The sequence below is a fragment of the Nelumbo lutea genome, chromosome 1 (genome assembly GCF_056320005.1).
Source record: "Nelumbo lutea isolate HS-2025 chromosome 1, American lotus-T2T, whole genome shotgun sequence".
Taxonomy (NCBI): Eukaryota; Viridiplantae; Streptophyta; class Magnoliopsida; order Proteales; family Nelumbonaceae; genus Nelumbo; species Nelumbo lutea.
In genome coordinates this window covers 93,848,956-93,865,857 of record NC_142684.1, presented here as the reverse complement: position 1 = coordinate 93,865,857, position 16,902 = coordinate 93,848,956, and the positions used below count along the sequence as shown (strand labels likewise).

Here is a 16,902-nt window from a genome sequence, read left to right as displayed (position 1 = left end):
CAGCTGCACGACTTCCGGAGGTGAGAGTCATTTTGGCATGCTTTTTGGCATTCAAAAAGTCCAAAAATTGCTTGATATCCACGTGTGTATTTAATGCAATCGGTCAATCAAGTTTGAATTTTGGGTCAAATCCACCCGTCACACTCCATGAACTCCTCATGCTAGGGTAGAATCCTTAGCCCAAGGAGTGGGGGGCAATTGATGGAGGGTGATTTGACCCAACCTCCTAAGAAGGCAACGTGTGGACGTGATTCAACATAAGCAACAGCACAGCATGACAGCCTGGCTATGACTGAGTAACGAGCTCGTTAAGGTCCTCACAGGATAGCTCGCTACATTACAGCTCGCGACGGAATGAGCTCACTACAACGCAAGCTCAAGGACCCCAGTGTGTGGAAAGGGAATACTCCAAGCCAAGTCTATCCCAGCTCGCAAGCTGAGAGAATAAGCTCGCTCCAATACTTAGGCAAGAAGACTGCCCCAAAGGCAACCTCAGGCAGAATCACCTCAGGACACATCCAGAAGCTCGCTACAAGGCAGCTCGCTATGGGATAGCTTGCTACAAGGCAGCTCACTATGGGGTAGCTCGCTAAAAAGCAGCTAGCTGTTAAGCGACGCGGCGTTCTTAGGAAGTTTCTTATCTGATGAGACCGTACCTGTCAGACTGCATCACGTCACCTGACTGACGGCGCTGTCCCTGCCAACCCAGCAGACTGCACCCACGTCTCTCGAAAGGTGGTGGCGTGTCTATCCTTTCCGGGTTGTGTCTCTCATCCGATTGGGCAATACTCTGCAACAGTTACCTGTGCAGACCTGGCAATTAACGGATGCACAGAGGGCCAATGGTGGTTATGCCCGATTTGACAAGAACGTCTGCATTTAAAGGCCCCAAGGGCGAAGGGGCGAAGGTGTCTAGAATTTTACTAATCTAGCACTATCGGCACTCTTGGCTCTCTTTGCATTCTTTACAGCTCTCTCGAGTATTCTAACTTAAGCATTGGAGTATTCCCACCGGGCAAGCTCCCCAGGAACCCTTCACCTTTCTCTTCTCAGGTACCATCCGTCGCCAGTTAGGAGCCAAGTGTCCTCTAGCTATGAGTGGCCAGATTACACGGCATCAGGTTTCATGTAGTTCATAAACATTAAATTAAATATCATGCATTGTTTTTAAAGGCTTAAGCCTTGTGTCATACCTTTGTATGTTGTGAGGCTTAAGCTTTTGTTAGAATGAGGCAAAAAAAGGCATAATATATATTATACATTTTTTTATGGTTCAAAATATATGGAAGAATCACATGCCCAATAAAAAATAGTAAAAAAACAAAAGGACAAATCAAGTTATATTAGTTTCTCCATTTTTAACTCGATTCAAAAAGGACAATCAACTTCTTAGTTTCTATTGAATAGATTAAGTGAGATTTTTTTTCTTATTATTCCAAGTCTAGCATCCGAGGTTTGATAATTTTATGTTTTCTTTTTCTAATGGATTTATTTTCTTTTATTGATTTTTTGTATAGATCGAATCAATTAAATTGTTTCTTTTCTTTTCTTCCTAATTGTTACAACCTTGTATTTTGAAACTTGAAATGAAAAAAAATATTTATAATTATTAGTTGATTAGCTATTATTTTATTTAATACAACTTATTAAATATAAACTTTGATTTTATGGAGTTTTTACATTCCATCATTCCAAGTTGGTATTTTATATATTATTTTAACCACTTATAAATTTTAATTATTTTTTTATTAATTTTTGAGTTTCTATTGTCGCCTCACCTTTTTGAGCCATTACTCATTAGGCCTCCGCTACTCTTTTTAAAGCCTTGATATCATGCTGTATAATTAATATTTATTTGTACACCAACTCCTACACTAGTATTAAAAAAGGGAAGAAATTTTCGAAACTAACATTACAGAAAAGCAATAAGAAAATTAAATTGTAAAGTTCAATTTTAACCCTCCTTGCTCTAAATGGTTGAGCAAAGCTGAGAAAAGTACATTGTCCGTATAAACCTTGATCATTCATTCGCTACAAATCTACAATCCTGCAATGCTGCAAAGGATTATGGTAATTACACGAAGTTGACGAGGGTGTTTCAGTGATTTGGGAATGCCGCGTATAGTTTGAATAAGAAATATGGTGATTCTCTATTCCCTGGTCGGCGACAGCAACAGCCACTGGGTAAGAATTCAAGCCAGCTGTTTGGACTTTGGAAATCAAGACTAGGATGTAGAACACACCAGCCTGACGTGGCTTCATCCTGTTTATCCAAGCCCAATATCCATTCCCCCATGGCCCATACGATACGACCGCTTTCAGACTGTCATCGGATTTGGATCGTGTGAGCCGGGAATAGTAACTAAAACGATTTTTCAGATTCTTGTTTCTAAAAAAATTTGACTCGGTCAACATACTAAATATGCGTTAGTAGTTCAGTAGTTGTTATAACATGGTTGAATTTTGCTTTTAATTTATTTTGATGTTAAATAATTTTAAAATCATAATTTAGAATTATTTACTATTTTTTCTAATGCGGGTCTAGCAGTTGAACCAGATGCCCAATTTTGGTTATTGCTTGCCCTTGTTTCCGGATCCTCTGATTCACCCGGTCCACTTCAGATCGAATACCTCTTTTGGGTTGATGGATCATCTGCAAGCCGAAAAAGAAACCCTTCTCAGCCTTCGCAGCTCATGAAAGAAATCGACTGACCAACCGACCCCGCCGGTGGTCCACTCTCTCTCTCCTTCTCTCTCTTGAGAGAGAAATTCAACGGTCTTCTCAGTGCCCCCTCATCTACGTTTCCTCCTTCACGCTTGCATTGACCAAAGACTTGCTTAACCTCTCTCTATTAGACTATTAGAGTCAAGTGACACCGTTTCTTCACATTTTGACCCGTTCTCTCCCCCACCTTCAAAAGCCACGCTCCCCCGTCTCCCACTTCTACGTTTCTCTCTCTCTCTCTCTCTCTCTCTCTCTCTCTCTCACTTAGCTTTCAAAAGCGATCTCAAAAGAGAAGAAAATTTGATCCATCGAAGCAGAAGGAAAAGATGGTGAAGAACGATCTGTTTGTCACCGTTCCGAGCTTCTTCAAATGCCCCATTTCCCTCGACGTCATGAAATCTCCGGTAAGCCTATCCACCGGCGTTACCTACGACCGCTCCAGCATCCAGAAATGGCTCGACAGCGGCAACAACACTTGTCCCGCCACCATGCAAGTCCTCCAGAGCAAGGACTTTGTTCCCAACCACACCCTCCACCGTCTCATCCAGATCTGGTCCGACAACCTCCCCAATACCACCTCCTCTTCCTCCGACGCCTCTCCGGCGACCTCCCCTCTTTTGACTCAAGAGCAAGCTAGAATCTTGATCAAGAACATCGACGACAACACCGAGAACCGTCTCGATTGTTTCTCCAAGCTTGTCGATTTCGCCAAGCAGTCCAATGAGAACCGAGCCTTTCTCGCGAAGATGGACGGTTTCGTTCGGATCATCGTCGGTGTTCTTGGAAGCAATGCCGATGGTGGAGAAGAGGTAGTAGGGATTGAACTCTTCGAACACGTAGTTAGGATTTTGGATCTCATTCTGATGGATTACGCTGATAAAGAACAACTCATGAGATTAACGTTGAAAGGGAATAAATATTTTCTGTCATCGATTCTTCTGGTTTTAAAGAAAGGAAGCTTGGATTCGAGGATCGGGTCCGCTAGGGTTTTGGAGGCAATCGCCGTTACCGGTGAATCCAAGCTTCTAATCGCCGAGAAGGAAGGGTTGTTGCCCGAGATAATCCGTCTAATGACTTCCGAGGTGGACTCGATTGCGATCGAGGCCGGATTATCTTGCTTGATCACCGTATCGATGCCTAGGCGAGTCAGATTACAGCTTGTCCGGCTCGGAATCGTTCAGGTACTCTCGAAGTTGTTAGCCCATTCAGACACCGGCGTTTCTCTTGCCGAGAAAGTTCTGAAGCTACTGGAGATGGTTTCGACGTGTCCGGAGGGCCGTACGGCGTTATGCGAGGACCCAACGTGTATAGCGACGATTGTACAGAGAATGCTTAAAGTATCGAACACGGCGACGGAGCACGCGGTGATGATCCTCTGGGGCGTCTGCCATCTGTTCAGAGACCAGAAGGCGCAGGAGGCGGTAACGAAGAGCAATGGGTTGACGAAGATACTGCTGTTGATGCAGAGCAATTGTTCGCCGTCAGTCAGGCAGATGGCCGGTGACCTGCTCAAGATCTTTCGAGTTAACTCAAAATCGTGTCTTTCGAGCTATGATACTAAAACCAAACATATCATGCCTTTCTGACTATTATTCCACGAGAAAAAAACAAAAGCAAAATCAATCACTAATTAGAGAGAGAGAGAGAGAGAGGAAACAAACAAAACAAAATTCTCTGTAAATCAAAAGGAAATTTTGTTAACAAATACAAAGAATTGATTCAATTTTATGCAGCAAATTGTTCTTTTTTCTTTCTTCTACTTCTTTTATACTGCACATAAAACTCTTTTTTTTTTCCTTTTTCAACAATTACACTAGATTGAGCAAAATGGGTTTCAGAACTAAACCTCGAATTCATTTTCTCAGAAATGGATTCTCGAATTGGGTATCCCAGATTGTATAAAATTTCATTTTTTTTCCCTGAACAGAAATTGGTTTTCTCCAATATTGTCGCCATTTGTCAGAATTCTCTCTCTCTCTCTCTCTCTCTCTCTCTCTCTCTCTCTCTCGCATTCTTAGAAGAATAGCTTCAATAGTTGAATTCCTTATTCGGAAAATTATTTCCCTTTGTTTGCATTTGAATCAAGTACGTGTTTTTCTTAAGTGGGCAAATAGATTCCTGAATTCTGATTCAATTTCCATTTCTAGTCTTTGTTTTTGGATCGTGTGAAAACTCTGGGTAGAAGAAATGGAGATGGCCAGAGAGACAAGTTGCCGCAGTTGTCGAAATATTTGTTGCCTGTAATTCCTCATGGGGTTTCTGTAAATTGGCCCAATGGTCCCATTGGTGATTCCAGAAAGATTGAACGACGAGAGATCGTTGACTATGTCGATCCCGGAATGAAATAAAAGAAAGTCTCAGAAAAAGAGGGAGCACGGTCTTGGAGGAAAGGGAAGAAAACCACGAGATTGAGGGAGAGAAGGGGACAGAAGCACTTTGTTTTCCGCGTAATCTGATCAGTTGTTCATTAAAGAATTGTATCATCAGACATGAATCGTTGGTTTAGGAATTTAATCCAATTCAGTATTCTTAAAATAATAGAGTTGCAGAATAAATTTAAGAGGGCAGAATTAAGAATAGCTATCTCCCACTAAACTGGTCTCCATTGGCCATGAAATTAGCTTTCTTTATTTCTGCTTCCTTTATCCTCTTCTCCCCAAAAGGAATGCACTCAGGAACAAGGGCTTTGAGCCTTGAGCTGTCACAGAATTTTAAAAGTGGGTTGGATTGGTGATGGCAATGGAGAAGAATGGTGGATCTTTTCTTTCATTATTATTATATTATTGTTTGTTGTCACTTGTCAGTGGTCCGATTGAACAGTAGTGTATGTAAGGATTGCAGATTGCTGGCTGGTACTAGACTACTAGGTATGGCCTACCCACCACGTGTGATGATGGGCTTGTGCATTTGGGCTTCAAGGAGGTTGATTAGGCTTTTATCTTTCGAAGAATGATTAATCAGCCCAGATCAGACAGTGAATGCAATCTGACAGTGAATGTGGTTTATTGGGGGAGAGGGCTGGAATTCAGAATTCTGCATCGTATGTATCTGTACTTCCCCGTTTATCTTTTGAGTTTGAGTTTTGATGGATTCGAGCATCAATGAGGGGGAGGACCCACCTGTTCATTTCTTGTTGACAAGACATTTCTCAGATATCAGAACAATATTTGTTTGGTGGCAATTGGCAAATGCTAGAACTGAAGGTAGAAGTTTAGTCCATTTCTGTTACATTATTGAATTTGGACAAGAGAGGAAGAGCTACAAGATAACATTACTTGGGCTCATAAAGTTCAGTAATGGGAGGCTACTAGGCCCCAAAAGTTGTTTCTCCAAAGTATGAGATGGGCTGGGCCTGAAGGACTAAAGCGAAGCTACTTTGGCAATATTCTCAAACTTGAAAAGGAAAAGGGTCAGCCAGTTAGCCCTACCCCATCAACCCAATGATCCGATCTACTAAAGAAGGAAAAGAAATGCTAATTAAGTTCAAATAGTGTATTCAAACTAAAATTGAATTATTTGATGCACCAATTTTTTATTATGTTCCAACAATCCAATTTGGTCTAATACGCTTCCCAAGGAAGATCTCATGAGTATAGGTTTGACTACATTAGTTAATCCATTAGTGGAATTGATTGATTAATTGACACGGTTGGTGGCTTGAAAATTCATGTTTGGGGTTTGCCAGCAATTCACTTGTATTGATTAACATGCAAGCATGGACTGGTGGAAGAACTATTTGCTTTGATTGAACAAAGGAAGATATCGTCTGGATTGTGTCTCTGTAATTCAAACTGAATGGAGGCCAAATTCATTTGTAGAATTTGATAAGAATCCCAGATGGGATTCTCTCTTCAAATTCCCAGACCATGGAAGTCTTCTGTGTAATTTGCATTTACAACTTGAGTTGTATTCTTAATTAATGAAGTTGCACGGATGGATGGATGATTTGCTTTGATTGAACAAACAAAGATATCCTCTGGATTGTGTCCCTGTAGTTGAGACTGAATGCAGGGCAAGTTCATTGGTGGAATTTGGTAAAAATCCAAGATAGGATTCTCCCTTCAAATTCCTAGACGATGGATGTCCTTTGCGTAATTTGCATTTACAATTTGAGTTGTATTCTTAATTAAAGGGAATTTGCACGGATGGATGAATGATTTGCTTTGATTGAACAAACAAAGATATCAATTATCTCTTCTGGGTAGTAAAATAAATATGTAGAAGACCAAATTGGATTGAACACTGAGCAAGTTCATGCTGCAATTTGGTGGAAATCCAAGATATTGGATTCTCTCTTCAAATTCCCAGACTAAGCATGCGTGTCTAATACATATTCCGATGTTGGATAGATTCTTGTTTTCTGTGGAGATACTATATTCAAATGATCTATCTGGTCCTTATTGTGGGAGGTGGAAATGGAATTGCTAGTCCACATTCAAGCATCCCCTAGCTAGGAATTCCTGATTCTGCAGAAAGAAAAAGGTACAGCCGGAACACTTCAAATCCCCATTATGTTGAATTTCACTCAAGTTTGGAAATGGAGCTCGTGGAATTGGCTAATTCCTTTAACAGTTTGATGTTTCACAGTTAAGAGACCAGCCACATGCACAAAGTTTGGTGTGGAGGAACATGTGGAGCCCTTGTTGGGCTATGAATCTCTTTTCATTCCTAAAGAAAAAAAGCAGTGGAACCAAAACACTTTTGGTGGTGAAGACAAAGACAGCTTTTTTCTGCTTTATATATTTCCAAAGTTTTGTATTAGATTAATGTGGGCTATGTTTGGATTATGGATTTTATGTGAAATTTGCTTAGTTATTAAAAAGTTATAACATTTACAAGGAGAAACCCATCAGCTGGATTAGAGCTAAATGACAAACTTAGTTCTTTTGTAATTACTATGCCAAAGGGTACTTAAAAACTAAAGTCTTAGTTCCCATTTGGGAAGGGAAGGCTTTCACACCAAGGTTACCGATCCAAAACTGGAACCATTTTGGCCACTGGTTTCCGGGTCAGTGGTTTGAACGGACAGTCAGTTCTAATATAAAAAAAATTAAAAAATTAAAATAAAAAAAGGCCAAAAACCATTGAACAAGTCGAATGGATCGATGGTTTGATCGCCCTGGTCAGCGGGTCGCTGACCAAATCAATGGTTCTTGGCCAAGGACTTCATTAAGGGTGAAATGGAACCAGTTGCCTGGACGGTTCCTTAATCAAACAGTCCAACCATTCGGGTCAACGATGGTTTGAAAATACTGTTTCAAACAGCAGTTTCTGGCTTTGCAAGGTGAGCCCAATGTGAGAAACCTAGAAATTAGGTTTGGTGAAAAACCTGAAAGACCCAAACACACTTTCATCAGTGAAAAAATCGACTTTCCAGTGAAATAGCTACTTCAAGGTGACTCGGTGAAAGCAACTCCGTCAAGGTTATGCCCTCCCAAACGGGCCCTTAAACTGCAAGGTTTGCCTTCAAGTTGAATGGACAGCCTTGAGATCAAGATGCTGAATGGTGGGCCTGATGCGTCCTCAGACTCGGGAATCTTAGACTGGGCCAAAATGTACTGGTGCCATAAGAATCCGAGGAAGCAAGCACCTATGACCTAACCAATCAACCCATCACCAAAGAGCAAACCAAAAGCAACAGCTCAACCAGAATAAGTGCAGGTGTCTTGGGGGGTCCTCCCAAGGTTTGAAAAAGCAGCATTCGAATCCATGGACGTAGAAAAAGAGAGAAATGATCTGGAAGACAGAAGAGAAAGGAACGACGATACCTACAACAAGAAGAATGAGAATGACTTGACACCTCCCACCCCAGCCTAGTGATGCCTACGTTCAAGACAAGTCGAGAGAATAAAACCTGAATGATTTTCAACACATGAGAGCGATTGACTACTACTAGGTTCCAGTTTTGATTAAGGAAGTTACAAAATTTGAGCATTCCACATTGGTTTAGACTAAGAGTGGGATTAAGGTAGTTATTTGAATTGACTGATAACCACGTCCATTATCCCAAAAGACTAGCCATTTCTTGTAATGTCTGATTATCCAATAAAAATGGCCTAGTTTTAATTAGATTTATCACTAGCAGTCATGATGACAGATTTCTCTTTCCAGTTTCAACCACTCAGATTGAAACCTGAAAAATGGATTAATCCATTTCTGGTAGCATGAATCAATCACCTCTTTCATAAATCTGAGGGTTTCAAAATCTGCTGCATGCACAGACAGCCTCCCATTAGGCTTCATCTTTCTCCTTGTCTTCCATAACATTCTTCAAACTTGGTTTTGCTTACATTATCTAGTTAGTTGGAGCTCAAAGGTTAGAGAATCTGCTAACAGAACAGGGTGTACACCATTAAGTGAAGTCAATTGGCCATACCATTAAGAGCCTACAGCATCTCAGCGGTAACCATCTCAACTACGTATCAAGAATCTCCTTGTGATGTTCTTGTAAGAGAACTAAATAAGAATAAATAACCATTGTTCAGCATTTTTTGTTATTTCTCAAGTCTTAAATATAAAACAATGAATATTAAAATAGCTTTATAAAATTAAATAAATTGTTTTTTCTATGGATGAATTTCTACCTACAGTAAATTAGTGTGGGTTCATCCGCACTATTTGTTTTTTTTTTTTTCTACAGATGAATTTCATGGTGTTGAATTCCTGTTTACATTCCATATAAGCGCGCTATAAACTATACTAAAAGTCCAAAATCATGTTTGGTTGGACACTTGGACAGGCTTCACTTAAAACGTTTATTTACATCACTAGTTAAAGAGGGAATTTCCACTTTCGGATATATTATGTGGTGTCCAGAGGTACTCAACGTGTTTAAAAGTATATTAAATTACTGTGCGTTTTATTATACACCAAAAGGTCCAAAACATCTTTGTGCACATTTGGGGCGGGCTTTCAGAGTGGCTTCTGGCATTGGAAGGTGGACCCCAACATACTTTGTTTGGTGAAGAACCCGGACATACTTTGTTCAGTCATGAAAGCCTTTCTGTTGAAGCTTACTTTAAGTAGCTTCTTCAAAGCAGCTCAATAAAAGGTAAAACCCTCCTAAGATTTGTCTCACCATGGATCTGCCCCTCAGATGTAAATACGTAACCATCACTTTAGGGAGCATTTAAGGGTTCATTACCAAAAACCAACATGAATCAATTTACAGGGCCAAGTTATGTTGTGCTAGATACTTTGATTGAAACCATAGATTTTCAAAAACCAAAAACCACTCGAACCTTTAGGCTTAAAAGTGAGCTGCCTCCATGGGAAAAAGAAATCAGTCGATCTTTTAGGAACCAAGGCTAAAGATGAGTAGAATCAACCTACATGTATAGCAACCATGGAACCATTTATCAAACATTATTACAGCAAAATCAGTGGATCTGGATCAGCACCAAATTGGACAACTAATACCCATAACAACATGATGCACAAGCACACCTGGATCAAAAAAAAAAAAAAAGAAACAGAAAGGGAAGGCAGGGAAAAAGAAAAAGAGACAATTAAAGATTATGAGCCCCATCAAAGGAAAACATAACCAAAAGATTATTAAGAACCATGAATCAATGTAAGCACAGATAAAAGCTACGGGCCAGAAAACACGATTATGTTTCATTACCGTTTCAAATCAAATCATGGGTTTCTCGATTGATGCCCAAGTAACATTCCATGAAAAAAAGCACAAATGCTAAGTAGAACCTTAGTCATGGAATAAATGATATTCCAGAGCAGAAGAAACATATTGATGGGAATACTGACGACAACAGGCAAGAACAATGTCTACCAATAAAAAAAGGCAAGAATAAAACATCTCCGACACTCGAACAGCATAATTCCCAAACCCAATACAATCGTCTTATACGGGTAAGGAGAAAAAGGAAGTTTAAGATGTGAAAGAAATAAAATAAAAAATGGAAAAAATGAATAAAAAGAAGCCCAATGGAGAGCAAGATTTGTATTTTGTGCCAGAGAAGACTTTTCCTGCACACGAAAATCTATTAACTCCCGCCCAGCATTTATCTTGAACAAGTTTTTTGCCCTCCAAGAAGGCACTTCGCCTTTTCAGAAACATATGGGAAGTGGAATTATCAATTCAGTCCTCGTACTGAGAAAGGACATTAGAACTGTAACTTGGACATGAGAAACAGTGCCTCTGGTCAATCCTCGTAGTGAATGGAAAGGACATTAGAACTGTAACTTGGACATGAGAGTGCCTCTGGTCTGGACTTCTCAGGTTGAAGGCATAAAATCTCATAAAGGTATTTGGAACGATATGAGCAACATCAATATTCCTCCCAGGAAAGGCAATACTAACAAAAAAGAACCATGATAAGACCAATGACCAACGGTTCCTGAACCTCTTTGTAAAGCTTGCAAACAAGCTGGAGCATGATTATGAACAATGAAACTCCTTCCATCAATGCGCCAACGCTTGAGACTACTGTGGCTTGTTAAAATTGCAGAGAGCTTGTTGATCTTGCCCAAAAGCTTTCACAATTTTAAAATGCAAAAGCCGTGTCTCATAAGCGCATGATTATGACAAAGAAACCCATGCATGCATCCAAAAAGACCATAAAAGGCCAAATTGTAGCCTGCCAAAAGGTCAACATGGTTAAAAATGTTTCAATGGATAATGAAACAAATTGGCTACAAGAGTAAAGATTACCCAGATTCCTCCTCTCAAGGAAGTGTTGGAGAAGAGAATTAAAAATGGACGGTAGTTATTCTAATGTCACCTCTACTCACAGATGAGAAGTAACAGACTCCTCAGGGTAGCCAGCCTCAAAAAAGTTTCAGCAGAATCAGATACCAACAAACTGAGCAGTTATCACCATCAGTCTTCCAGATATCCATACTACCAGAGTGAGAACCCAGAATTGAAATTAACCATGCAAGCAAATCATCCAGAATCCAGCAGCAATAATGGCATTCAAACAGTATAAGACCAAATTCGAGATGTATGTCAAGAAAGATAAGACCCCATCTGATCAAAACATTGTACTCAGCATCCAACAGAACTCAAAACATTTCAACCACATTTTCCTGCCAAGTTCCACACTTGCAAATGTGAGAGCGGCTAAGATTGATCAACCCAGGTATGAGGAAGACTCCCGCAAAAAGGTGTATTCTGAACTCTTTTGCTTATCCTATCAGCATCTTCACTGGTTCTTCAGCTGTGATATCACACAAAATTTAACCGGATCAACAGTCAACACCCAAAATAATTGACGTTTGGCAGAAAACAGTAGAATTTACATACCTACAAAATAGAACTTTTCTCAAGAACGAAAGCCTCCTTGGCCAGGGCGCTCATATGGACCAGAACGGTCACGATTGTATCGGTCACCTCCTGGTCCCCCACGACCACCACCATCCCTGTTGCGTCCACTGTAACGATCCCCATTACGATCAGGTCCATAGCGGCTGTTACCACCACCACCGCCACTGTATCTATCATTGCCCCCACCATACCTGCCCCCTCTTGCCCCATCACCAGATGGACACTCCCTGGCAAAGTGCCCAGGCTTTCCACATTTGAAACACTCCCCACCACTGGATCCGCGTCCACCACCAAAGTCACGATTACGGCCACGATCACGACCACGGTCACGGTCACGATCATACCCACGATCATGGTCGCGGTCCCCATCACGATCTCTACCAGAGCCTTGATGAGGCTGGGCTTTATCCACTGTAATATTTCGCCCATCCAGATCCATACCGTTCATAGCTTCTATTGCATCTTCCATTGCTTTCTTGTCATCAAAAGTGACAAATCCAAATCCACGAGAACGACCAGAAAACCTGTCCACAACCACCTAAACTAAAGCAGATAACATCAATGACTCCTCATATGCTACAAGGAATAGCTAATTGTAAGTGTATATAACACTAGATTCAAGAACTGTCTAATACATTACACATATAATTATAATAAGTTCCAATCTGTGTCCAAAAGACTTTGAACAATTTTATTGATTCTACCTGCTAGGAAACAAGATAGAAATGCAAGTTCAGCACTCATCTTTTTATTGAAAAAGAAGCCAGCCTATGGTAGCATGACACATGGGAGCTAGAATGCACTTCGGAGGATGGCTGGTGTAATATTATGACAAGTTGCAGAAAGTTCTTTTCACCATGTGATTTAATGAACTAGGGGCAGTACCAACGAGGAAAAAATGAGGGAACATTGACTTATGATGATGATTTGGCCATGTAAAAGGAAACCAACAAATGCATCAATAAGTGATTTTGTTCAAGTTGAAGGTGTTTAAAGGACAAGAGTAAAGTCAAACAGAATCCTACTCCAGGTAATGTGAAAATATATTAGCTCATTTATTAACAGAACATTATCTCCTTATAATAGAACAAAGGAGAATTCAAACTGTTTGCCCCACTCAGGTAATCTAAGATTGGGAATAACAATGAACAGATGTTGCATTCCATATAGTCATGAATGAAAGAAAAATAATAGGACAAGATAATAAAAGCACTTAATTAGATGTATTCCTAACACTAGGTGTAAAAGTATACTCAACTATTCTCAATATACCTAGTCTCAACTATCTAGAGTCAGCTCAACAAATCCCATCCACCACTCCACAAGGTCTACACCACACCTTCTAACATTATATAACGCAAGTGAAAACATGTTGAATCATACTCAATGTTGTTCCTTAAACCTAAAGAATGCAAAGATGATGTCCTTTTTTTTCATTCTGGTTTCACCTTTTTTCACTTAGGCTCAGTACGAAAAGAGTACAAATACAATATGTAGAATGCAAAACCTTGTATTTTTGTATTATTTTGTATGTATTTTCCCTGTACATATTTGTATCTGTACTCTTTCCAAACTATGCCTTAGTAAATGGGCTCACTTTGGTTAGGCTAAAAAATGACCAACCAAAGAGCAACCACAAACCAAACCAACTTGGGACAGCCAACCCAAGACCTAACCAGGTACTTGGGCAGATTGGTAATGGGCACAAAAATATCATCCGCATTCCCCACTAAAAATCTGACTTTAATGGAGGAATATTGTACAAACAAGGAAAAGAAACAGTATTAACATATCTCAAACAATTTACCTTTGCTTCAACAAGATGGCCAAACTTTTCAAATGCATCTTTCAAACCCCTGTCAGATGTTGACCATGAAAGACCCCCAATGAAACAACGGTACTCAACTGGTTCAGACATGTTTTCACTACTTGAACTGTAATTCCTAAAAGAGGGGAAGAATAAAAAAAAAAAAGAGGGAATGTAAGATAGCATCATCTGTGAACAAACAAACAGTATTTTAGAATTAATATCATCTCTATTGTTCCAATTGCAAAAGCACATTAAGAATTAGAAAGCAAAAAAAAAAAAAAGAGTTCTTGATGTGGTCATCAAAGGGAATCTAAACTAATAACAATAATGACTAAAAATTTAATAATAACAGTTCCCTACCAAAAAAGAATAACAGTACTGGTCTGGTTCTGCTGGTAGTAAAGCATAAGCAGCATGTTCTTCATTACAAAATAGAAAATATATTTTGCAGCTACATATCAAAGATGCACACATTGTACAGAACACCTATCAAAAAGAGTAAAAAATGGAAGGGCATCTAAATGACTACAGGACCATTTGGATAACATTGCGGAATCTGTTCTGTTCATAATTGGACTCACATGAAAATCCAAGGCAGATTTGGATTCTAAGTGAAACTCTACAAGCAATTCTATGATTCAGCCCAATTCTAGAATCCACATACAAATAATAACTGAAATCTTTACAGTTTACAAACCAAACCATCTAGATTTTGAAATGCAACCAGATTTTACAGTGCTAGTCAAAAGACCCCAGGAGGTGAACAAAATGTATTTTCAGGAATAAAATAAGCATTAGGGATGTCTTTAGGAATGTTAGAAAAATGTTAGTATGTGCTAAAGACAAAAGAATATGCTGCAAAGACATCTCAAATTCAATTTCCAGGGCAATTTCAGTTCCAACACCCTGTCCATTACATTTCCTTGGCCCTGTCTGTAAAAAAAAAAATTGTTATTTATTTGCACAAAAGACAGATATCCCAAGTTCACCACCAAATCCTAGGGCCAGTGGTTTGGTAACTAGGAGACCAATTTGAAGGCATGCCTTTAAAACAAGAATCACATAAAAGCAGAGCACTACACATAAAATCATATAATTCCAGTCATAAAACAGGATATAAATAAAAAATAAGAATCATTTCATCATGTAAAATAGAAGCATATAATTTCTATGTATAAAAAAAAAAAAAAAAGTTCCAGGAAAAGTCAGAAATATTGTTTCCTCCAAGCAAACTTGAAAATTTCCTACAAATTTTGTTTCGATTTTGGCCCAATATGCATACATGATTGCCAACAAGATCCTCAAGTTATTAGTCAAACAATACTGAGACCGTAAAATATTAGCCAAAAACAGTTCAAAACAACATTTATCAAAATAAAAAAAAAATAAAAAAACAGTTCAAAACAACATTTATCAAAATAAAAAAAAATAAAAAAACAGTTCAAAACAACATGGACGCACTGATGCACCCCGATACCATACTGATAGAATATCAGATTCTAAGAGACATGATAACAAAGAAGCGGATTCACCGAACACTTGTTGAGCCAAGACCACAGACCACCAAATACAAATTCCTTGGCCAACAAAGGAAAGAGAATGAAACTAATCAATACATGGCATGCATACAGATGCACACAACCAGACTCGAAATTCCAGATATGAACCTAATAGATTTAGCATATAAATATTAACTAATCCAGTGATTCAAAATTTCAAATCAAGGTTTGCAGGAGATAGTTCGGCATTTTAGCATCTCAAGATAAGTTAGCACCAAGGCGATGCTTGGACATCAAGAAAGAGACTACAATTACACCAAATCTGGTATGATTACAGACAAAAAAAAAAGTAAAAAACCCTATTTTCGGGTCTAGTTCCTGACCAGTTCGGCTAGAAAAAAGTCCTAAACTTCCCTGCTGCAATCTTGATTCAAAATTCTAAACCTAAGAGAAAATAAAAAAGAAGTTGAAGAAGATTTAGAGACATATCGCTTACCTTACGTGAGAATCAAGGTGCAAGGGTTTCAGTGGAAGCGTTGGAGACGAGATGCTTCTAGGGAAGAAGTGAAGGAAAGTGAAGAATGAGGGTTTCGCATCGGATTAGGGTTGCTATGTTAATCGGAATTCAATATTCCTTTGACTTATTGTGCTTGAGTAATGATTGGGTACCCCGCGGTATAGTCACTTGTGATGTGGCCACTTGTGTGGTCCGAGCACACATCACCTGTCTCCGGAGACAGAAAATTTTCTGTCCCTCCCAATCGGAGGCGGCCACGTCGTTTGTTTCAAATCCACCGACTAGCATAGCACGATACGACTAGTTTCAGTTTTTTTGGGGTTTTTTTACAGAAACACCCTCCTAACACCTATTGATGGAATGCGATTCGGCTGGTCTTAGTTGTCCGCTGCCTTGCTTCCGAACGGGGTAGCAGCGATCCTGAAACGGAAGAGATGAGAAAGCTCCGGGGGGAACCCGGTGTAGAGGCTCCGAAGCTCAAGTTAGAATCCTTCAAAAGCAAGGTAATACCAGATAGCGCAAAGTTTGCATACCTCCGTTGTCGGGGGGGCAGGGGCTCTTATAGTCACTTCGTGTACTCGTCCCGAGGCCCTTGTCAGATCAGGTATGATTATCCTTGCGCTTGTCAACTCGACTGTCGTCCCTGTAGCTGAGACATAACCGTGACTGCCTAACCGTCTAACTGGAGATGGCGGCATCAGTGGCGGTGGCAGGTGGCCGTTTAGAGTGCTGCTGCCAAACGTCAGATCCCAAGTCAGTAAGGCATGGCGCCCTCGGGCACGGACTTCCCTGGTGTCAGGCATGGTACGACTTGTTTGGCTTTGGTGCCCAGAAGATGATGCGAAGTGCTGAGCGAGGCGGTCTTGAGCTTGGAGGTATCCCGAACTGTTACAAGGTGGGTCAGTTCGGCGAAGTGTATTCCGAACTGTTACAAGGTGGGTCAGTTCGGCGAAGTGTATCCCGAGCTGTTACAAGGTGGGTCAGTTCGGCGAAGTGTATCCCGAGCTGTTACAAGGTGGGTCAGTTCGGCGAAGTGTGTCCCCTTGTTCCCGCCTAGGCTTGGCC

General features: G+C 40.0%; 1 protein-coding gene and 1 pseudogene across 2 annotated transcripts; one reads left to right on the top strand and one right to left on the bottom strand.

Annotated features, from left to right (window-relative positions):
* Window positions 1-2,894: 2,894 nt before the first annotated feature.
* LOC148876193 (U-box domain-containing protein 28 pseudogene) lies at window positions 2,895-4,462 on the top strand (annotated as a pseudogene). The gene has a single exon (XR_016105616.1). The product of XR_016105616.1 is annotated as a U-box domain-containing protein 28 pseudogene (transcript).
* A 7,168-nt stretch (window positions 4,463-11,630) lies between these two features.
* On the bottom strand, window positions 11,631-15,976 carry ATRZ-1A (RNA-binding (RRM/RBD/RNP motifs) family protein with retrovirus zinc finger-like domain-containing protein). Its single transcript, XM_088966298.1, has 4 exons — window positions 15,817-15,976; window positions 13,819-13,954; window positions 11,991-12,549; window positions 11,631-11,904 (listed from the first exon to the last, which is right to left on the bottom strand). Exons 2-3 carry the CDS (start codon window positions 13,927-13,929, stop codon window positions 12,010-12,012), a joined length of 651 nt encoding a protein of 216 aa, XP_088822424.1. The 5' UTR covers window positions 13,930-13,954; window positions 15,817-15,976; the 3' UTR covers window positions 11,631-11,904; window positions 11,991-12,009.
* Window positions 15,977-16,902: the final 926 nt, after the last annotated feature.